General features: G+C 38.1%; 2 protein-coding genes across 2 annotated transcripts in view; both read left to right on the top strand.

Annotated features, from left to right (window-relative positions):
• The window catches only part of pard6gb (par-6 family cell polarity regulator gamma b), a 44295-nt gene extending 26498 nt beyond the window's left edge, over positions 1-17797 (top strand). Inside the window, exon 3 of the mRNA XM_079590164.1 lies at positions 14960-17797. Coding sequence (XP_079446290.1) covers positions 14960-15960 — 1001 coding nt within the window. The 3' untranslated portion in view covers positions 15961-17797. The remainder of the gene's footprint in view (positions 1-14959) is intronic.
• Positions 17798-18088: 291 nt separating this feature from the next.
• On the top strand, positions 18089-24092 carry bloc1s4 (biogenesis of lysosomal organelles complex-1, subunit 4, cappuccino). The gene is made up of 5 exons (XM_079590416.1): positions 18089-18486; positions 21009-21080; positions 21837-21938; positions 22022-22156; positions 22247-24092. The coding sequence occupies exons 1-5, from the start codon at positions 18181-18183 to the stop codon at positions 22340-22342; spliced, it is 711 nt and encodes a 236-aa protein (XP_079446542.1). The 5' UTR covers positions 18089-18180; the 3' UTR covers positions 22343-24092.
• Positions 24093-24495: the final 403 nt, after the last annotated feature.

Below are 24495 nucleotides of genomic sequence, written 5' to 3' on the forward strand. Positions count from 1 at the left end.
ATTATTATAAAATTCAGATAGAGGGTGGAAAATGGTCACGTAAAAAATGTGTCCCGTTCTTATTTAGACAAATGTTCAGTGTGAAATTTGGTGCTAATAAACATTTTAATTTGAATGAACGGCTATTAATATGTCTGTTCAGAGTCAGACTGACACAAACATTTGCATGCAGTCAATGTGACAGATTTTTTCTGTGAAAAAAGCTAATCAACTAAAAGAAAATTGTGTTTTTGGTCAAAAGAAACAGTGAATAGGAACCAGCTTTTATCTCTGTACTCTTCTATTTGGTGTTGTTTGGTAAGCACCATAGTGAATACAAAAACCTGAAGGGCTGTTAAACATATGAATACGTTTGACTTCCTTTATTCTTTATAAGTGGGTGTCAGAAATGAAAATTTGCATTGCGCTTTGTGTGGTGTAGACAGGATAACCAGAGTTTTTCTGTTTACTTTTTTAAAAATATATTTGCACTTTCATTGAGTCTCTCAAAAATCCTGCAGAATATTTTATTTTGGTGTGAACAGGCTTTAACAGGTTACCAAAAATGTAGACTGGCCTCTTAAAGTTTTCATTTCTAATTTTCTCTCATTATATTGTTAACATTAGGCGCATCAAAAAGTAAACACACTTGACCGCTGATAGATTTACTGCAGCCTTTAGCTGTCACGTGAGAGCCAAAGTTGGCTCAGGAGACAACTTAATCTGTCATCTCTCTTAGTCTCTCACGTTTATGAATACATACAAACATATGACAGCTTAAAGAACGCAGTTTAAATTGGCTTTGTCTGTATGTGTCATGCTTCACAGGCAGTATCCCTCGTGTGAGCAAACAAGGGAAATGAATCTGAACTCTTTGTTTTGTGTTTGGTTTGTCTTTTTTTGTGTGTAGGGGGATGGGGAATGGCTTTTTGGAAATCCTCCTTAAATCCTTTCATCTGTAGTGGTTGGAGAGACCACATTCCTCATGCCTTTCCTGCCTCTTTCATTGCAGTCTATTGTTTAAGCCGTCGTACAATATGTAATTCTGAAATCATACTGGCCTATTAGTGGTTTGCAGTTGGATTTCTGTAAGCCAATTTGGCTTAAGCATGCTAAAAGAGGGGTGCGGGGGTGGACGCATTGTGGACGTTCATTTAAAAAAACAATTAGACTCTGTGAATGGTGGGGCACCAATGGAAGCCACATATATAGGTCAGAGACCTTTAAAACAATGAGCTCCCCCTCACTGTGAGGGCACCTGACAAATAATGGCACTGGAGCAGAGGCGTTATCTCATTGGTTGCTGGGAGACTGGTGAGCTGTCATTTAGGTTGATCTGATTGGCTTGGTCCCAGTTCCACTCTCAGCTGCTGACAACCAAATGTGACGAGGGAGGAAAATGTACCGGAATGTCCCATTACATATACCTTAAAACTACAAAAAAGTTTTAAAGTCTAAAGTTGTTTCCCCCTAAATTTGTGGGCAATAGTATACAAACAGCATGCACTTATGTTTACATTGTAATTCCCCTAGAAACAGCACCGCATCAGGGCTCATACATCTTAATTTAGACGTTAATGATTTGGGACATAATAATTACTACTACATAGTGCAGTATGAGTATGCACTTATGGACACTGCACTGGTTTCATTACTTGTATAGAGTGGTGCAGGTATGACATCACTTTGTAGGCCAAAATGCAGAAGCGAGTTAGCATTTTAGCACATCCGGTTCAATCGTCCCGAAGTCAATGGGTTTTTTGAATGGTGCTTTGGTTAAATGGCTGAAATAAGGAATGTGGTGAACACAAGCTCAAGACACTTACATGTTTTATTCCATGACATAAAATACATCAAAATATTGTGATTGTTTTTTTTAAGCTGTTACGTGTTATGAAAAAGGCGGTTGCTAACAAGTGGCTAAATAGGACTACAGAGGCTGTCAAGGAGATTAAACGTCATCACGCCGAAAAGATAAACTCAAGTCCGCTTTTAGAGCATTGTAATGCTTATAATTGTGCTCATACAAACTATTCTAACATTCTGGGAAAATATTTTTAGATAAAAACTGAAAGAGTTGTCGGAAGCTTAGTGATGATGATGTTGAATTTGTGGGGCCGTGGTGTAGTTCGTTTATAGCCTTAGCACCACTCTATTATCTCCCTTGATGAGAAATCAGAGAAGAAGAAAAAGACTGAATCCTGCTTGGTCTTTACAAATCGGATCCATGGATCGAGAGGTCTTTTCTGTTTGGCCACTACTTGCCAATTAGCAGTGACTTTTATCTACGGTTAATTTACAGTCCACTGACTAGAGGGGCAGCGCAGTAACAAAGTAACCTTAGTTGGTTTGTGTTAGGGCACAATAACGACTGGGCACAATTGTGATGCTAGTAATTCTTTCTTGTGATAGAACCTGCATCTTTAACCATTAGGCTTCAGAAGTGTGTCATGGATCTTTCATCTAATTACTTTGTTGCAGTGTGTAACTCCTTAGTAGATACGATTCAGTTGCCCAGCTTTGAAAACTAAACGGATTCATTTCTCTGTAGAAATCTGTGGGCCACCTGCAAATCTCTGCTGCCATGCAGTTCAGGAGTTCAGCTGTGAATGTGGGAGAAGCCAGTTAAACCAGATGCAGTTCAGGCTGAAAAATTGACAGCTTGAAGCGTTTGATAGGACCTTTGGCTGAACCTGCTGTAGCAAAACTCTGGCCATGACGTGTCATTATATTTTTATTATAGAACATGAAATGCAATTTGACGCTTATGTTTCTTAGTTCATATTTTGGAGCTCTAAATTCAAAATAGATACAGATGGTACTCAACCAGAATGCCTATTACCGCCGCGACAGGCACCGCGGCGAAACTACCGCGGTAAAAATAATCCAGTCGCATTTCAAAGTCATTCGCGAAATGACCGCCAGGTGGCGCAGAGGGACATTGTGCAAAACAGCAGCTATTGCCGTATTTTGAAATGTAAGCGGGGTTAATGTCAATTAACAGATGAAATAGGCTACTATAGAACATTGTTTAGGACAGAAAAATAGAATCATAATTTTAAAATAGAGACGAGAACAATAGCCTTTATTTCATATTGTAACCTAGACGTCGGTGGGCGAAATAAGCCTATTGCCCGTTGGGAGCAGCGTGATAAAATTATAATAATAACAAAAATAACGAACAAAAATAAATTAGGTGCAAAGAAGCTGATTATTTGTTTACTACTCAACTGAGGAATGAGACGAATGATGAGCGCTTTTCTGGAACAGATTGGATAAACTGGGCATTTTTAAATGAGTATATTCATGGCCGAGTGGTAGAACTTACGTATCGGTCATTTGGATGACACGGGTTCGAATCCCGTACAAACAAAGATTATTGTACATTTTATATTAGCCTATTAATGCATGTCATAGCCTATTATTAATGCAGACAATCAAACAAACAAAAAATTTTTTTTATACAGGATAGCCTTTTTTTTGGTTCATATAGAGTTTGTAAAACATGGTTTTAATAAGGTGCGATTTGCCAGGGGGGACGGGGATTTCCTTCTGGTCTAAACATCCCTGCTTCTGCTGAATTATTTTAATCCCCCCTCCCTCCACAGTAACCAATGCTATAAATTACTTCACCAATAGACCATTTAAAATATATAAAATAAAGATATGCAACAGGCACGTTTAAACGACAAACAATAAAATCAGAACCAGTTTCAGTGACGTTCATGGTTCCCTTAATGCATGCACGGCTTTCAAAATGTCACAAAGCGTTTTGAGATTATTTTGAATGAAATATTGAAGTTTATAATTAAGTATTTTGGCACACCACGCCGAGTGGCGCTATCCATTGTTCTAAAGTCGGGTTTTATTCTGGCATGTTGAAATAGTGTTCGGCAGACGTGGCTGCGCGTTCATTTGGATTTATTTTTCTCATAACAGACAGCTAAAATAACTTAGACCCTAATAGGCTACTCCGTAGTTTTTTAGTCATACAGATCAGAGTAGAGTAGCCTACATCGGTCAAAACTGTAAACTTGTATTCATATTCAAACTTTTATTCAAAAGTTAATCTGTCGTCTCTATCTCCGGGAACTGCGCGTCACAAAAATGAACCGAAAGCCACTTTCCTCCGCTCAGTCACGATAAGAAATCGGCTATGTCTAAAGCCTTTAAATGTCTAAATATTTAATAAATGTTATCTGATTAGGTAATCCGTATGAAACCGAGAGGTGCAGATCTACTCAAAAGCTGTGAGCGCTTCCCAATGATGAACGGACAAGGGTGAAAATCTCGCTATAATTAAATGTAGTCTCTAGGCTAAATCGCCCTGAATTAAATTGTAAAAATAGATCAGATAATTTATTTGTCGAAATGTTGCGATATTGTTTCATTTAAGTTCATAAATATTATATAAATGTTATTTAGTTTAGCAGCAGCACAAAGCACTGTGGTTCGAGATTTATATATGAAAAAATAATAATAATTCACAAATCGCGCACCCTGGTTGTAAGGATCCAAAGATCCCCGTGGAATTTAACATTGAGTTGAACATTGTATTCATGACAACAAGTGAACATGCGTTTGAACAAATGAACATGCGTTTGTATTCAGGCTTGCTTGGAAAAAGCTGCCCAAACCGAGGTAGCGTTTTATTTCTTCAATTATTGAAATAATTAAATGTTTATTAATAAACTTTTATGACAGAAATATTAGCCTATTAGCCTACATGTAGCCTAAATAATTAAATTATTTCATTATCAACACTTTACTAGCCTAATGCTAATGTCTAGTGTGAATTCCGACTTCTCTTTGTTTTAAGTCGGTCGACACTCAGATAGCCTGTGGGGGGTGGGGGGTTCAGGAGGTGTTAATGTTCCGTCTTTCATATGCAGAGTGAGTCTGATGACCAGGCAAAGGCAAAATACTTTTAAAGATAAATCTCTCGATGTGTCCAAATGTAGGCCCTTAAATTATAAATATTGTAGTTTTATGTATTGTATTTAAAGAGGTTTCACACACACACTTTCAGTTGAAGTGTTCAATCCATTTGTTTCAACTGGTTTTGTAGAATTTTAACACGTTTGAGTAGTGTGTTTGTCAACAATCTGGCATTATCTAAACATGAACTATCGACGAAACGCGTTCTTGCCAACTAAACGAATGCAAGTGAGCAGCAGATACAGCGCTTATTCGCGATCCACCTCGTTTTATTGTACGGTGAATTCAACCAGGCATTCTGTTTGAAGCAAGACTCAATCATGTTACAGTTTTTTTCGTGATTTGTCTGGATGACACACAGCGACATCAGTATTATCAGCTGTATAATGGGGTTTTACCCTGAAATCTTGTTTAATGTAGAGAGAGACCCCGGCGCGCGCAGTGCAGGGAGACATAAACTAAAATAAAAGAGATCCAGCGCGAGAGAGAAGCAAAGAAAATCTTAATTTATGTTGCTTTGAACTATTTTCGTTTTGTAGACTATAGCCTACTGTTTTAATTGTTTATTTAGCTGCAATTTCTTTGGCAATACAGATTTAAAATGTTGCAAGAATAAGATTCTGTTTCTTACTTAATAAACTCTAACTCGATGCAACCCTGTTTTAAATAAATAAACTGCCCCGACACTTTATTTAAACCTTGAAATGTCCAGGATCTGTTTTTAAAAATTTCTTCCTTTGCTATGGCGGGTATCAATTGTCAGTCATCTCAATTTCGTGGATGATTCACAAAACAATAATTTAGCAGATTAAAGAGCTTCCATTTTCATTTTCTGACGCGATCGGCTGATAATCTTTCCTTCATCAGTTTTGTCGTCTGTGCAGCGGCTCTACTGGAAAGTAGCAAATTTATGTTGTAATGTGCCATTGATAATTAAACAAAACGCTTGACTTCAATAAACAGTTACCCATCTAAGCATCAAGAATGGTAAAATATTTAACGCTGTCAGCCAAAGCTAGTGAGATTCGATCTCGCATCGCTTGAAGCTCCGTGAAGTTCGTTCTGGTGCGTTGTCCACTGCGCTACCGTCGGTCCGCCGATGAGACGTTGCTCTTGCAAAGCCTCATTGATGTAGCCTAATATTTTTCTATTGCAATGTTTTGTGTTGAAATGTTTTCATTATTTATTAAATGTATTAGGCCTACATTTAATTTCAGTCTTGTGATTATATGAATTAATTTAACTACATGTTTAACTTGAATTGATCTGTTTTACCACATTTCAATCACTCTCAATGAGCCGCGGCGCGGCGGCAGATTACACAATAGAGAGAATAAACTGACACTTTTCAAAGTCTGCGATTGTAGCGCCTCTTAGCGGTCAAAGCCAGCAAATACACCCCCGCAATTTTACCGCCGCGGGAACGGCGGCGGTAAAAGTCTCATTCTGGTTGAGTACCATCTGTAATAAGAGATAGTATCTTCCTTTTAATGCATCTGGACCTTATATGTGTGAGCTATTGAGTGTGTGTTACGTGTTATACGTGTCTACATGTGAGGGTCATCACGGCAAACAGAGGCAGCGGAGTGAGGTGGAATCTGAGATCTTGGCACACATTTTCAGCAGGTCTGATTCAGGAAGTGGGTTGTGAAAGGGAGTGTGTTGAGTACAGGTGTGGAAGACCAGCCTGAACCTGTCCAGCCCTTGAGAAGACTCTCAATAACACCAGGGAGAAAGAGGCTCGTCCTGACAAGAGACAATGCATGACTGCCTCATGTGGCCAACACTCCTGGCACCAGCCATAAATCTATTTTATGTAGTTGTACTTTTAAAAACTCTTGTTGTTGAATCTTTTACTTCGACTCCTGATAATTTACCTGCAAGTCTGTTTTTGTGTGGGAATGTGACTCAGGACCCTCACCAAAAGTAAACATGATTCTTCCAAGAGTTTTAACTTGCGCTGAGTGAGTGCAGTATGTTCTAATTATTTATGTGAAGACTGCAGCTTCATTTTCACTCATAAACCGCAGTATAATCCAAAGCTTAGACTCTGCAGAAGAGCAAATCGCAGTTTAAGCATTTTTTTGCTGTGGTTTGGAATCATTTTCATTGTTGGTTTCGCAACATTGTTTTTTGCCTTGCATTGCGAACAGTTAATCTTTAATTGAAGATGATACTGTATAGGTATGTAGTTACTGTTTCCAAACCAACATATTGATTTTCTTCTGCATTTTCCATTGTTTCAGCTTTTTTTTAAAGGTTTAAAATGTGGCTGTTATTAGGAATGTGCAAAAGTAATTAAGTACTTGCAAAACGTGTGGCTATTTAAAAAAATATATATCTATAACATTAATCATAGTCCAGTAAAAGTTTATTTTTCATTTTTAATATTATAGCAACACTGTGTATTGCCAGCACCCGCAGAATGTACAAAATCTTTAGAAAAATAATTAGGCTACAGTATACGTGATATTTGAATGATTGAAAAGGCCACTATACACGTATGGGTAATATGATGTATTTCAAAGTGAAGAAATTATTCATTGAAAATTCATGATGTACTTGGCTGAAAACTGAAGCCAAAAATTACTTTTATTTTTAATAAAAAAAAAAAAAAAAATTATATTAATACAATGTGTAATTGTATTAATATCAGACTTTTTAATTAATTTCATGAATTTTAAATGAATAACAAAATTAAAATGTTTGCAAAATAAACTGAATTCATAACAGCGAGTGATCTGTTACACCGTATTAAAGAGCGCCAAAACAACCATTTATTCTTTTAATTTTAGGGATAAAATCAACATAATGTGAAAGTTGACACTGTTTCTTTTTAAAAGTAGCAAAGCTCATTGCAATTATTGGATGTCTTGTCCGCTACAAAAATGTTAAGTGAAGTTTTTTTTCACGCATCTACAGAAAACCGCATAGACTAAAAGATCAATCTTGAGATTTAAGAATCCCTATTAGTTTAGATTAAAATTGAGAAATCAACATCGTCAACCCAGCCCTAGAGTCCACACAGCTTACATGTTTAACTGCTGTAGTTTATCCACATTGTGTGCACAAAATAAATGCTGATCAGTAAAAAATCGCTAATTAAACATCACTATTTCAATCAAATATTGAGTCCCTTCAAAACACTTTTGGCCCGGAACTAAAAAAATTCTGTTACAGCAAAAAATGTGCTAGTAGTTTATCTTGTTTTGGGTGCTATGAAACTTTTCAGCCCATTTATCTGATTAGCCTAGTTTTTCTTTCCTCCACAAACCGCTTTAAAGGGACAGATTGCGTGTGCCATTAACACCTTAATCCTCTCTCATTCCTGCACCCCCTCTAAACTCGTTGCTGTTTGGTGTCACCCATGACAGTGAGAGATTAGAGAGCAGATCTGGAACGTCTCACTTAGCAGCTTGTTTGGGGGTTGGGGATCATCTCAAAAGCAGGATGATGTCAGAGCCAGATGAGGACTCACCCCCTCATCACTGATGACTCAAACTCACCGCTTGACCTCTGTGAGCACCGCAGGAGTACTGCCCAGCAGATAGCAAATCAGTGGATTAAAGGGAGTAAAAGGAGGATATCATTGTGCCGTCCACTTGCACTGTATCTGCATAGTGTTTGTTTTTTTGCATGATTTGTGAAATTACGTTATTTTAAGTGTCGCCTTACCACAGTAAAGTGATATGAAATAATATAAGACTTAGATTTTATAAAAATAAAAAGTGTTGAAACGATGCTAGGGTGTTGTGGGGCATTGTCAGGGTGTTGCCATGCAGTTTCTATGGTGTTCTGAGTGGAGTTTTAGTTGCCAAGACAAAAGCATCACCACCCCCTCGCAAAAGTATCTTTTTATGCAAATAGATTGGGGTCCCTCTTTCAATCCAAGTCTATGGCAAACATTTTTTGCCTGTTTTAGTTTAATAATTGCCATGTTACAGTATGATTGATATGATTATATAATTGCTATAATAGTGACATTTTTGAAAATATTTTGAAATTGCATATCAGTAATTATACATTTATCAATGTAACATCACAGTGGAGGGCTAATCTCTCAGGCAATTTTCATTATAAATCTTGCTGGATGATTTCCAAATGCAGTTTTATTTCTTATATATTACCTGTTTTGTTCTTGATTGATTATTTCAGCTAATAATAACTATTCCCTTGCTTGTCTTGGCAACAGATGGTGACAGGTGAATACGAACACAAGGTTTACACTGCCAAGCATAGTAGTAATCTATGTCTCTTTACTTATTGCCTTTACGGTCACACCAGCATCAGGCTGCACAAGCTTTGATCCTGGTATCAGGTCCAGAGACCCCAGCAAAAGCTAGTATGGTTTGCATACAGTCTTCATAGTTTCTACTTTTTTCTTTGTTCGTCAGGGCTGAAACTGGTCAGTTTCCTCTTGCTCATGTGAATGAGGTCATAAAAGCACCACCGACGTGCACCATAGCGTGAAGAGGGCAGCCAGTGCATCCTGAACCATGTTCTGCTTCCTGACAGTCATCCTCAGTTCCCCACATCTTTTCCATTCTTGTCTCTTTCTATCAGCTCTGCACACACTTCATAACCAAACATTTACTTTCAGCCTCAGAGCTTTGTGTGATTTGATTTCTTTTAATAATCTTTATTTACATTTCTGTGGACTTTATGTACTGGCAGCTGCAGTAATTATGTAATGTAATGATAGGACATGCTTAGTTATGTTGGGCCTAAAGGACTCTTGGCATTCATGTCCTAAACTTGGCCACACTTGCAGAACATATGGGGGGTGGAGAACAAGGTTAAACACTAAGCATATGTTTTCATGTAGAGATGGCTTATGTGTAAAGCTGCATTGAGAAGCATGTGAATGGCACAGTAGACGTACTACCTGTATTTGAGCTGCAATCCTCTCCAGACCAGGGTGGAGTTGGTGGAATGTCTAAAATAACTTTAGTAGTTTGTCTACCTGTTAAAAGCAGTCCTTATGCAACATTGCAAAAAGATGGCAAGGGAGTTTAATCTCCCGACACAGTCTCCACCCTTCACCGCTGTTGCTAACTTCTCCCAGATGTGTTCGCCAGTGCACTGTGGGTAACACGAGTTAAAACCCATAGGGGTGTGTAGGAGCCTGCGTAGAGAGCTCTGCTGAGTGTGCACTTGTAAAGGAGGGGCTTCCTCCTTTAATCTCTCTCAGGGCTACAGAGAGAAGCCAAAAGCCATCGCTCCATTCAGCCAGGGAAATTTGAGTGCGACGGTTTAAAGCAAACACAGACGGACTCTCCCAGGGGGCTCTGTCTGAGAGGACATTACCCTGATCCTGCACTGCGGTGAACCCCCGGGTACCTGTGTCTGCTTTATATGTATATGATCAGTTAATATATGCAATTCATGCTAGAGTTCCCTGGGCATGTAGTTTGGTGATGTTATGGAAATCGACATTCTGTTTGTCTGGGTGCTATATAGCCTCTCAAGCCAGTTATTGTTATGCACAATTGCTTTAGCGCTATCTGCCACTTAATGCTAATGCACATCATTTTATTCACTCATGTCATCGGCAGCTGACTCCATACCAAGAGCATTATTCAGCAGCAATGCAAATAATAAACCCCAGACGGGAATTTGTGCAGGGTGTCATGGAAATTGGAATGAGAATCGAATTGGCAGTTTCTCCAGAACAAACAGTAGGAAATGCAGGAGAAAATGGGAAAATAAACCCTGTTGGGTGGCATAATGATTGGCCATAAAACTCTTTTGAGGCCTGCTTTTATGAGCGTTTGTTAAAATCCCTTTCAGTATGGAAGTTAACGAGAGGTGGGACAACATAACAAAGGCCTGAGACCTCGCCCACTCCTCTTTCCCACACCCACCCATGGGTGACTGATGGGGACCATACCGCTTTACCGTCAACTGATGAATTATGCTTCAAATATGTTGTAGGTCATCCCGGTTAAGTTGTGAAGCAACTTCTGCATTCCTTGTTGAGGCACTGTGTGTGGTGGAATGTAGGGTCTATTCCTTTCTGACCAGGCTCACCCACCACATCTCCAGTGACCTCTGCCCTGACACTGGGGCCGGGCCCCTCCCCATGGAGTCTAGTCAGGTGACTGCAGTGCAAGGGACAGCACTGAAGCGTTAGTTCGTTCACTTGAGCTGTCTATTTCTGATTGACAGCATATGAGACATTTTTCACTGGTTTCTTTGTTCTGAGTTAATTGTTTGCAGGCTTTGTTTACTTTATTTCTGCCTTCATCTCAACAATTCTGTTATTTTAATGCATGTTTTATGTTGTTTTCTAATTGTGATTGTTATAGGTGAGGCTGATTATCCTAGATATTCTGTTGTATTAACATTAGAATAGAATTTTAGAATTGTATTATAGGCTATAGGCTATATATATATATATATATATATATATATATATATATATATATATATATATATATATATATATATATATATATATATATATATATATAAAATTTTATAGAATACTTTATTTAAAAATTGTAAAATTGCAAAGTTATGCCTGCAATAATAATATGATGAACAAGGGAGGACTGTGTCTCTCTCGCTGTGCTTGTGTATGCGCTATTCACAAATAGTTTTGTTCCTAATTTAAAGGTCAAAATAGGCCTAGCTATTGAGCGAAGTGTAGAATTATTATAGAAAATAAACTATAAATTGAGTGTTTAAGTTATTGTGCCCTCAAGCAGTCAGGACATTTCCATCAAAATTGGAAGTTTTGTTGGCTGAGCTTAGGGCTGGGCGATAAAACGATAACGATAATTATCGCGATATAATTTTTCTCGATAAAACGATATCAAGAGTCCGATAAATGTTCGATAATGTTTTTGCGCCAAACGCGGAACGAATCTCATTTGAACCGCGCGCGCCACACGGACCGTTTATCCGCTCGGCTCAAAGTCCAAACGGCAGCGCAGCGCGAGTTCACTAGAGCAGACGCGTTTACTCTGATCCGTCTCGGTCACTAGATCCAGTGAGAAGCGCTTGAATTCAGCGAAGAACACACACGTCTCAGTGATTTAAACCAGTTTAAAGGCAGATGAAACCGCGCTGACGAACAGGAGAAGCACTGTGCGCAACGATACAGTCAGAAGCTTTTCCGTCTACACATTCCCATCATTTACCACGGATTTACTGTAACGTTAGCCTTGTAATATTAACTGCACCATGAAATGTGGGATATATATATTGAATTGTATAATATTATTAATGTAGACAATGTATTAAAGGACTAATGGAATATAATTACAGTTTTTAATAATGTATTTAGGCTACTGGTTTTCATAAATACCATAGAAACCATAAAGTTACATTTTATCTGTGGTTATCATGATCTAAATGCATGATGCTGGATGACCAATGGTTAATTTTAAAAAAACTAAAGAATATTACATTTTACAAAATAAAAATAATGTTGTTACTTTTTTAACAGATGTTACGGTTTTTGTTAATGAACATAAATTGTATAAAGTAAATCTGCATCCTAACTCAAGCTAATACTACTGAAATAAAGATATTTATTTTGTTAAGGAAAAATGACAAATGTTTGAATGTTCTACCTCAGATTTGTGAATGTTCCCCTGTTTGGCAAGTGTTTGTCATGATATGTTCTGACAATAAAGAGTAGTTTAAAAACACAACGCTCTGATTTCTACAGCTTTCACTTAGGAGTAAAAATCTGTCTTTAAACTTGAAATAAATAAAGATTTGACATTTATCGATAATTATCGATATCGACTGATATAAAAAAAAATATCGTGATATTTTTTTTTGGCCATATCGCCCAGCCCTAGCTGAGCTGTTTTAATCTAAATACTTTTTTTTTTTATTGGGCTTTGCAACCTCAAGACAAATTAGGGTTTGGAAATCAATGTTTTCCATAAAAAAAAATAAAAAAAGTTTTGCCCTTGAGTTAGTTTTGTGGATGTCCATAACCTCAAATTTCAAGAACCCACCATTTAGTGCCTAAACCTTTAAAAAAAAAAGAAAAAAAGAAAAAATCCTGCTTACTGTATTAGTTTGTACAAAAGAATGTATGGAATGATTTAGGAACATTGTTAATCACCATAGAATCACCATCCCTCTCTCTTATGAAAACTTCCATTTAATGAAACTTTCTTGGGCAACATCGTTGCCTTCCTTGAACCCGTAGTCTTTGTTTTCTGTCTGGTAGGCACTGTGCCATTCACTTTCCCCTGGAAATGTCTGGAAACTGTCCTTTGATCACTGAGCTGAATTTATTTTCCCATCATGCATCAGTGCAGTGAGGATTACTCTGTCAGAAGTAGTTTAGGCTTGGTGACTTAGTGGCTTGCCCTCACTCTCAGTCCCTTTGGAGGTTAAAGAATCCACACTGGGTCTATGCCGATACCAGTCTGGACTGGACACCAGGAGTCAGAATGGAAAATCCAGTGGATACTAGTTTCTGCCAGGCAAAAAAAAAAAAAATCTAGTGCTCTAGCTTTCAACTCCCAGGCTCCAGATATCAGGATTAATTTATGCACTTTGTCTTTGCTTACTCACAAAGTCAGTCCTCCATTAGTCCCTAAGTTCCTAAATGTTCTGCTAGGTGTTCATAGTTTTTCTCAGAAGACAGTTGAGGGTGTACATTTGGAGAGAACGGTACCCTTCTTAATGAAGGCCAGAAGCAGAAACACTTCAATGTGGTTCCTATCAAGAGACATGCAGTTGTGGCTAAAATTCCAGGACATAATAAAAGTCTGTCTGGACTCAATCAAAATAATCAAAGAGCCAAACTAAGACTAACTGCATCTGGATGCTTTGATGAACATTCAGAAGCTTTGTATAAGCATTTTTAAAAATTGATTTTAGAGTAATTGAACAGAGGGTGGGCATTTTCTTGCCCGTCTTTCTTGAGAACTCATGCTGGGAAGTCAGATAAACTTGCACTGGAAACTATGCGTTATATCCAAAGCGCACAGTCCAGGTGTGGTTGATGGCTGTCTGATGTAGCACAGAGAGGGTGTTGTTGGACTAAGTTATGTTAGTGTTTAAAATAGAAGCCTTATTAAAACACTGTAACTTGGTAAGCATGTCCTTGGTCTTATGGGACATTTCAATATTGCACTTCTGTTTTAAGATGTGTTGTCTTTTTCAGTAGGACTTTGAGAAGACCTTGTGATCACACTTGATCTCTTAATCTATGTGCTTAAGGATTATGCTGTTCTTACCGCACTTATCGGTATATATCAGATAATGCAGATAACTTCATCTCTAATAAATTCCTTCAACAGAGACCTTTTTGTTCTGTCAGTAGTTAAGGTCACATTTTTGTAATGATGCGATAAGGCGGCCTTATTTTTTGGTTTAGCGTGCCAGAAAAATCATGTTACATCATAAAACATGGAGTATCTGAGGGATTTAGGCAAGTTTGAGCTAAACTTCGCAGGACAGTGGCCCTCCAGGACTGACTTTGGATACCCCTGCTTTACCATGTTGATGTACATTTCCATATTTGTGTCTTTTGTGGCACCCAAAAATTATGTCATCAGTTACTCACCTTCATGTTGTTCCAAACCTGTAAGACTCCCTTTCATCTTCGGAACACAAATGAAGATATTTTTGATGAAATCTGTGAGATTTCTGTCCCTCAATTGACAGCTACGCAACTACTACCTTGATGCTTCAAACAGTTCATAATGATATTGTAAAACTAATCCATATGGATTGAGTGGTTTAGTCCAAATTTTCTGTAGAGACATTTAGGCTTTTTATTCACATATAAACATTGATCAGTCAACATAAACAGAAGCTCAGTTTTCATTAAAAATTATCTTCATTTGTGTTTTGAAGATGAACGAAAGTCTTGCGGCTTTGTAACGAGGGTGAATAAACGAAGACAAAATGTTAATTTTTAGGTGAACTATCCCCTTATGGAAATGGTCCTTCTTTGTACTTATGATACATGTTATGTCACTAGATTCAGTTGTAATGAATCATAATTTGCATCTTTAATCCACTGTAACATATTAACAGTCATTATTTTTGTTTACTCTTGCAGAAGAGGTTGACTACAGCAACTTCGGCACCAGCACTTTGACTCGGAAAAAGAAGGCAGTGGTCACTCTTCGAAATGACCTGAACCGCAAACGGCCCCACATCCGCATTGGCATGCCTCAAGACTTCCGTCCTGTATCGTCCATTATTGATGTGGACATTCTTCCTGAATCTCACCGAAGAGTGCGACTCTACCGGCATGGCTCGGACAAGCCCCTTGGATTCTACATTCGTGATGGCACCAGTGTTCGTGTTACACCCCACGGCTTGGAAAAGGTCCCAGGTATTTTCATTTCCCGCCTCGTACCTGGAGGCCTGGCCGAGAGCACGGGCCTGCTGGCCGTCAATGATGAGGTCCTGGAAGTCAATGGTATTGAGGTGACAGGAAAGACATTGGATCAGGTGACTGACATGATGATCGCAAACAGCCACAACCTTATTGTGACCGTGAAGCCGGTGAACCAGCGCAACAATGTGGTTCGCAGCAGTCGTATCTCGGGCAGCTCGGGTCAGTCATCCGACAGCAGCGGTTCGGTGGGATACCCCGCCATCACCGGTGCCACCGCCATCTCTCATGGCTACAGCCCAGAAGATCTGGAGAGTGATGAGGAGTCGGACATCGTAATTGAGAGCAACATTAAGCGGCCATCACGACGCTCCAATGCCTCAGTGGCTTCAACTGCATCCCGGTCCCAGACACAAACAACCGCCGTGACCCCACCCAGCCCCCCTACACGACCCCAAACGAGACCTCCATCCACTGTGTCCACGGCCTCTTTCCACTCTCAACCGAGCTTCAATGGTACAGTGCACAATAGTTTGAGTTACAAGTTGCACAAGGACCTTACCCTCCAAAACAACCCCTACCACAGCAGCAACCCCGTTATGCGGGACAGCAATGGCAGCCTACACAAAATCCTCAGTAGCCTGAGGACAGACCCCCGTCACAGCCTGGCTTTACCCAGAGGAGGGGTGGAGGAGGATGGCACAGTCATCACTTTATAATACACACAGTCACATAAAATCCAGCCCACCCAGAGACTCGGCTTTTCACCCTGGGACATCAGACTCAACTTTGAACCTCACCAAACTTTAAGGGTTTTGTAAAATGAATAATTTAACAGAAACAATATCTGGAATTTTACTCTTTTAAATGTTTTTTTTTTTGTTTTTTTTCATGTGTTGTCTTATGTAAAGAAATGTGTCCAATTTAGTGGTATGTCTCTTTTTCCAAGCAGAGACACTTTTTTTATCTTGTCTATCAGTGTTTCTCAGTTCTTGTTTAGAGGTTAATTTTAATCATGTTATCTAAATGTGTCTTGGGACCAGAAATTGGGTTTAGACCTGTGTGTGTGTACTGTTTTCCTCTGTTTACGGTTTGTACCTAAAAAAACAAACATTTGTTCCTGGTATAATGAAAAAGCTGATTATATTATGCAAATGCCAAAATGAATTTACTCTTAATCAGCAAACCCCCCTATTTTTTTTTGCCCTATCTAATTAAGTTAATAACTGAATATAATTAATAATTATTATTATTCAGTAATGAATGTCTGCTGTATGTGTTTTATACCTTTATATGCAGTAATTCACAATTTGGCGGATTCCTTCAGGATGTTTGTTTCCGAATATTTAAGTATCACTAGTGTGAGCATTACAAAAAGGCTTTTTGGAAATTGTGGATGTTTTTATTTAGACAAGATTAACATCTTAAAACATCACTCTTTTGAGATCTGTACTACTACAGTATGTTGATTTTGGCCTTGTGGGATTTAATTTGACTTTTTTTCTGGTTTATTTGACTATAGTGGAGTGTAATTGGTCATCACATATAGGTATTTCACACTTGTATGTCCTCTTGAAGCCCTCTTGACTTCAGTAGTCCAGTGGAATGTAAGTTTGTTCCCCGTTTTATTCTGTACACATATTTGCTGTCACCTCACTGTTAATGAACCCTCACCTCTGACCTCCACTCAAATCGCCACAGCTGAACAGACTGCTGTCTCATACTAGTCATATCCTTATTGGCTTTAATGTTAATGCTGCCACTGAGCATACGGTCCAATCAAACTTCAGGTATAAAATTAAGTCTTATATCATTCTTTTTTTATATTGGGGACACACCAGTTCATTCTTAATTTTGTTTTATAGAGAGAGAGTCTGTGGAATACATTTGTATATAATTTAAAACCACTGTGGATGTACCTTCCTTTTGCTTTTAGATTGACTTCATTGTATTTGTCTTCTTGAACAAAGACTTACCTTCATATCCACCATTTTTGTGCCTTACTGCCCCTCCTACAGACATAGTTCACCCAAACACACTAAGTATTTGGATCTGACCACTGGAAATATTTTCATTTTGGTAAAAGCAAGGGCATGGTATAAAATGTGTGTCAAAATACATTTGTTCTGTGTCGCCATCTGTTGGTCACTGCCTGAACTGCGTCTCTTGCTAAGAATCACTTTCTTTATATTTTGCATTAATTATTTGCCATTTGTATCATTGTTCTTGTCTTGGGTCATCTGTATGTCTGTGTATCATCAACACTAAATAAATTGAACAGAAATTCAAAACAGGGCAAGCTAAAAAGGAGATTATATATAAAAAAAATAACAAGTACGACAGATTGTGTCTTCTTCGGTCAGTCGTGTTAGGACCGTTTCAGAGTGTCGGTTAGCTTAATATTGGCTAGCTACAGTTCAGTGTCTAAATCTATTAGTCAGGCAGTCAAACCACACTTAAAATGGTAGTTACGCTACAAAACACGTGTAAATAATGTCTATATGGTTTTTACCGATGTCAGTCTTTTTTTTAACAAAATAAAATTATGAGATGGACAAAACATATTCTGTAGTGTTCTTTGCATTCATATTTTTTTGTTAAGATCAACGACCAGGCTTAAGATTGCATTGCACAGCAATTTCCTGGATCCTTCATGAACCATCTATCTATCTATCTATCTGTCTATCTAATCTATCTATCATCTATCTATCATCTATCTATCTTATTGTCGTGTCAAATTCCCAGTTCCCAGGATATTTCCATTTTTAAAATCAGATCTATCCGTTTGAGTCTGCTACTCTGCTTCCTTTGACCCTTATTATCACATGACCAACATGTGGCCAACCCGTTCTCTGATTGGCTATTAAACTTACGCATGCGCACACGCTGCTCTGCGTTCACTTCCACATAAACAAGAGCAGTGTAGTGGATAGCGAAACATGGAGCATCGCTTTGACAGGGCAGCAGCGGTGCTGTCACCCCTGGAGGAGTCCAGCGCAGAGGTGAGCAGAGACAGCGGCATCGTGTCCCAAAGCGCCAGCAGCTTGTCTATGGTGAGTGAGGCCCTGAGCAGCGGTACCGTGTCTCAGAGCCCGAGCTTCGGCGCTGCAGTGGCCCAGAGCCCGATCTCAGCAGCTGGAGAAACCCAGGACCAGAGCGAGCCGGAGCAGACCCAAGACGACGAGCTACTGAGACACACGGCCATCACATACTCCTCTTATATCAGAGCCAACGCTGAAGAAGAGGTAAGGACATGCAAAGTCCTTCTTTGACATGCCTGTTTAACATGATAATGCATAACTTAAACTTCAATACACACAATAAAAGCAGGATATAAAAAAATGTCAGTAACGTTATTTCATCCTCTTTATTATTATTACCCTATATCACATATAAGCAAGCATTTTGTTCTTCTGAATATCTGTACTGCTCTAATTCGGCCATACTGCAGCACGAGTGAGTGATCTTGATACAACAGATATTTAAAAAATAAATAATTATTGATTTCAAAACAGTATTCCCAGTTCCCTGTCTATATTTTGTCTCCACCAAGGAAAATCGTGCTAAAAGAAGCTACAGCATAATCAACTTCTGAGTAACACCCAGTAGTGATGTTTCATTCCTGAATGAATCGGAATGAACGATTCAATTGCTCACTCATAAACACACTAGTCCTGAGCCTGATTATACCTACCACTTCTATACTATAGTAGGTGAAAAAAACGTATGTTAGCTGAGTAGCTTGCCCAAATTCATAATATTTATAAAACAATTGGTGAAAAATACCTGGATGACCTACTACTTTTTGAGATTCTGAAGTTTGCAGTAGACACTTTACTATCCCATCAGGCCAGGGAGAAGTGAAGTAATGCAACTGACTCAGTAGGTCAGGTGACAGTGACAACATGGATGTTGTAGTAGCTTATGTCTTAATTGCATGCATAGCAGTTGTGCCCTTTCAGTCGGATTGCGGTGCCCCCGGAAGCAATTTCAACATTCATACTATATTGAAGAAACATGTTTCAAAAGTAGTACCTACTATACGTTTCTGGATGCAGCACGGGTCTTACTAATCATACGTTAACGATAGTTTGTGCATGATGTGTGTAAGCATGTGTGAATTAGGCTGATTTGGTGATTTATTTATTTTTCATGAGAAATTTTGTGTACTAAAACGAATAATGTACGCAATTATTAGTGAATGAGACCCAGTGTCTCCACCTACTGATATAGCGATGTTACCTGCAGAAAGTGTTACTGAAAACTCTCCACAACTAATGCACAAACACATACACTGGATTGGCAGTGTTTCATTGTTTGTAACTCTACACAAACTGATAAATTGATTATCTGAATGCCATTTCGAATGAATGGCAAGTTGCTTCAGATAAGCCACAGTGTGACACATGTTGGCTTGCAGTATGTGGTTACTCCCATGAGTATAATATCAGATTGTTTCCCTGAATAACAACACTTTAATGCTATTTGTAATAAGGTGAAAATTCAAAACCACTGTTACTCAGTGTGTAAGGGGGTTGCAAAAAACTCTAGGGGAGTATGTCATCTGCACACCACTCTAGCATTAGTCCACTATCATCAAATACTAAACAAGAATATGTATATGGCAGGACAGTTTAAAGAAAACCATGCTGCTCATTTAAAGGGTGTGTTCACCCAAAAATAAAAATCCTGTCATTAATTACTCACCCTCATATGATTTGGGCAGTTTAGTCCAAATTTTCTGAAGAGACACAATTGCTTTATATGAAAAATCGATTGAATTTTGGATTTTATTCCCATATAAACATTCATCAACGCACACATCAGATCTGGTAAACGGAAGCTCCAACATGTTCACTTGATGTGTAAAAAAACCCATTGAGGTTCATTCGCGTGTGTTACGCAGCACGTTTGAGCTTCAGCGAGAACCAAAGAGGTTTGTTCTTGCGAGTCGAGCAAGTTCGGTTGACCTTTAGTTTATGTTCACTGATTTATTAGTGTCTGAGCGTTTGGAACGACATAAGGGGGTGACAAAATAATGACAGAAAACGTAAATTTTTTGGTGAACTTTCCCTTAAGGTTTGCCTTGTGGATGAATCGGAAGACTGTTAAAAGAATGTTTGGTGGGTGGAAGTGTACAAAATACAACTTTTTGTTTGTTTTAGTGTGAGAAGCATTTATTTGGTAAACCAAGCGATCCCTTCCATAATAGAAACCTCATGATGGCTATAAAGGATGCAATGGTATAATTGTTTGTGGCTGATTCATCATTGATGAAACTGTTACAATAGTGACCAGAAAATTTGAGTGGAGAAGAGCCCAAACTTTAATTGATCCCATATAATGGATTAAAGGGATTGATCACATTAGTAATGTACTCCCTTGTGTCATTCCAAAACCTCTATGACTTTTTCCTGTGGAACACAAAAGATATTTGGAAGAATGTTTAATTGAATGAACAAAAAACGCTTTTCTAAAAATATCTTCCCCCTCGGAGTCTCTTCAATGCATCTGTATACTCGTCCTGTTGGAACACAGTGTAGTTATCAAGCCTAATTTGTCAAGCATGATGTGGGTTAAATAAAGACTGACTTGTTCTCTGTGCGGCTGACTGAATTATGTTCCTAACACCAGACTGCTTTTTCAATTCTTAAAGGCAGTGAAGCAATTGTTTATCCCTGTAACATTTATATCACATGCACACTGAGTATGTAGAGTCTATCATGTGTTTTGTTTTCTTGACGCTTATCACATATTTGCTGTGCAGGTCCTGTGCTTGGAGAAAAGCCTGGAAGAAATGCTTACAAGAGTTGATGAGTTTGTTGGTATGCTTGATATGGTAAGATCAATGTCTTTTCCCCCATTTGTGAAGTTGTTATTCAAATAATTAAAACAAAAAAATAAATTAAAGCTTACTAGAACACTAAAAAACTAATAAGCTAATTCAAATGATCAATAAATTCTTTAATATTGTATAAATAATACTAAAACAACACTTCTAACCTAATAAAGACTTGAGTTTAATAATTAAGACCCCCTCCCTAAAATACTGTATATAGGCTTCTATATATTTTTATGTATAAAGAAGACCCATTTATTGTGTGGGGAAAGCATATTTTATTAAATTGTAATAAATTTGCTTGTATATTGTTACTGCACTAAAACAAATTATTAAAATGTTATCTAGAAAATGCTGAGATTTGTATGAAGTATCCACTGTCCACTAGTAAAATATCAATAGATAAATAAACCTAAAGAAAAAAAAAGACATTTAAAGGCCCACTGAAGTGCCTTGGAACGTGCAGCTTTGTTTGATGCATTGACGTAATTTCCACTGAACAGGAAGCTAAGGTGGGACATATTGAATGGCTCCTACCCCTTTTCATATAGCCAATAGTGTTTAGGTTACCTCACAGACTGCTAGTCGTACTTGACAGCACCATGGAAGTAAATCCGAGCGCTGATGATATGTTGGATTCAATAGAGGTGTGAATAAATTCTAGCCTTTTCATTCTTAACTGACTAATCTGCAAATACTTTAACTGAAAAAGCATCCTAGAATTTGATAACGTTGTTTTCTTTTCTTTTTTTATAGATTCGAAATGACACCTCACAGGTGGTCAATGAGAACCTACCACAGATACAAAGAAAATCGGAAGAGATGAGAGAGATTTACCGAAAAATTGACAAATTGGAGGTACTAACTTTAAACAATATCTGAACCATGGTGATGGATTGACATTTTCTTTTGTTGCTTCAAGTGTAGCTTCTAATTTTCAGGGCTTTGTCAAAATGGTTGGAGCCAATGTCAATGCAATGGAAGAACAAGTAACTCAAGTTGAAGGTGAAGTTGGAACCCTACCAGGCGCCTTCAAAAAGATCTTTCGCACAATGGCCGTGCCAGGTTTTTTAAATGTGAGCTCTTTACATGTGTGTATACATGCTTGCCATAGTATTTGCCATAGAACTGGCACCAATTGTTTACTGCCCGTTTTTCTTCTTCAGAAACCTGCAAGCCCAAGAAGGCAATCACAAAGACATCAAGAGCTTCCCAGTGTATTTAGAACAGAAGATTACTTTAAACCTCAGTCTGAGCAGTAACGGAGAGATTATCGTATTGACTTTATGAAGAAGCACCGACCAAGACCAGGGTTCTCCAACATCAGCAGTGCTGCCTGCTTTCAGGTGCAAACACCTGCTGGGATTGCTAACACAAACATTTCACAGTCACTCTATCTGCAATTTATTCAAATGGATCCTGATCAAAGCCAAGTGTTATTTTTAGTAGGCAGTCTAATGGCAGCTAGTTTTATAACCAACAGAAGCTTTGGTTTTAAATAACTTATGTTTTCTGAAGTGCCTCTCCAGGAAGTCTGACACTGTTTCTTATAATTGGGAAAGCATGCTTGGAAAATGTCAGAACATTAGTTAAAACGTTTATATGATTTTTATTCGAACTTGTACATAGTTTTACAGCTTTATAATTATTTTGCCCTTTGTCTTTTCTTCCAGTGCTTGAGATCTTTTTGCACTATTTTCACTATTGCTATTTATCACTGATATATCTTATTAAGGTCTAAAGTTCGATGTCTGGCACATGTTGACAATTAATATTTAATGAATTCATATAACCAGTGTAATTGACTCTGGGTTATTATGTAGCATTCAGTGCCGCACTCAGCCAAACAATCGCCACAACAAATATTGTTGTTCATGGACCATTTACTTTTATACTAATAAGTCCATGGACAGTTGTTATGCTAATTGTTACATGATGATAAATGTGACTAATGATTGTCTGTTTGTAATAAATTTCCAAATGTAGCCTATAGCATAAAGTGACTACAATTCATTACTGATCAATTGTTGTTTTTGGTCAGTTGAACAGCTTTGTAGAGTATTCCACAGAAGTTATGAGAGTTAGCTTTCATCTGTTAGTGTTGTGAAATTGTAGTGGGATTTGTATACATTTATCCTTTTGTTAGAAGGATATTGATATTGAACCAGTGTTGAGCCAAACCTACAACCATCAAATTGGATGACAAAGCTGTATTTTATAGATAAAGAATACACGGCTGATAAAGAATAAGCATTTTGAATACAATGAAAACAATTGGGAAAAGGTGTATTTCAACTACATTTTTCATGTGAGTAAATGGTCTGTTTCACCAAAGAATCATTGTTTTGAATAGATTAATGTAATGATTAAGTCAAAACCTGCTGTTCACAAAGCATTAGTCAATTACTAGACTGAAAGCCTTGTCATTGCTTTTTCAAGAGTACATTGGGGATAGGAATAGTTAAAAATTAGCAATACAAATAAAATGCTTTTAAAAAATCCATAACGCGAAATAATCAGTAAGTCGAATCATTAACCCGGTTCATTTAAATAAACCGATATGATCAGATCTCATATGCTACCAGGAGGTGTGTTCGATATCGGCTGCGGCTGGATGTAATGGATCGGCGAGAGTTGCCGCTTGCGTTTGAGGAGGAGCTGAAAACAGACGTGAAGTCGGACACTTTCTGCTTTCCGTAGTGACCGCTAACTGGTGTTTTTATACTTTATCACAGCTGAAGTGAAATAAATGCAATATTTGGTAAATACACAGACATTTCAGATATGTTTCCATGTAGTACTTTATGTATGCGTAGACAGCAACATAGTGTTGGTCCAGATGCGGGCCACATCTGTGGATTCCACGCTTGCCAGATGTGGGCCGGATGTGTTCAGTGGAGCGGGTTCAGTGTTTGAACTTGGACTCAAATTTAAAGAAATGCGGTCAGTGAGTGCCTAGTTCGAAGAGTTCAGTAAATTTGGCAATAAAAAATAATGATATAATATTATTTTAAAAAAACTTTTCTCTGTGACTTTACTGATGTGTGACTTGTGACTTGTGCCTACAGTGTTTACCCCAGCCAATTATTCAGTCCAATAAACATTGTCAGAGTTTTACAAGAGTGAGAGGGACAGGAACGGATTTGTGGTACTATTTATGAATGAAAGGTATGAAATCAGTGTTATCACATGAACTGGAGGCCGCTGACCCCTAATCGTCCCCTAACAGTTTTCTCAGTTTCACAAGTTCATTAATTTTTCAGACAGAATGGTAGTCTCTTTTCTTTTGTTTCTTTCTTCCCTTTGTTTCATTTACAATATTTGTGAATATGGCCAAGTTCCCCACACTTCTAGCAATCATGAGCCATATGCCCTTTCTTACCAGTGGTAACAACACAGTTTGGCTTCTGCGTGA

Source organism: Phoxinus phoxinus (assembly GCF_949152265.1).
Source record: "Phoxinus phoxinus genome assembly, chromosome: 19".
Lineage (NCBI taxonomy): Eukaryota > Metazoa > Chordata > Actinopteri > Cypriniformes > Leuciscidae > Phoxinus > Phoxinus phoxinus.

What these genes read in the sequence shown, in the direction of transcription:
- bloc1s4 (XM_079590416.1), top strand. Translation starts at nt 18,181, where the DNA reads ATGGAGCATCGCTTTGACAGGGCAGCAGCGGTGCTGTCACCCCTGGAG. An exon ending in GAGCCAACGCTGAAGAAGAG is followed by an intron (nt 18,487 to 21,008) that starts GTAAGGACATGC and finishes TTTGCTGTGCAG; the next exon opens with GTCCTGTGCTTGGAGAAAAG. An exon ending in CCGTGCCAGGTTTTTTAAAT is followed by an intron (nt 22,157 to 22,246) that starts GTGAGCTCTTTA and finishes TTTCTTCTTCAG; the next exon opens with AAACCTGCAAGCCCAAGAAG.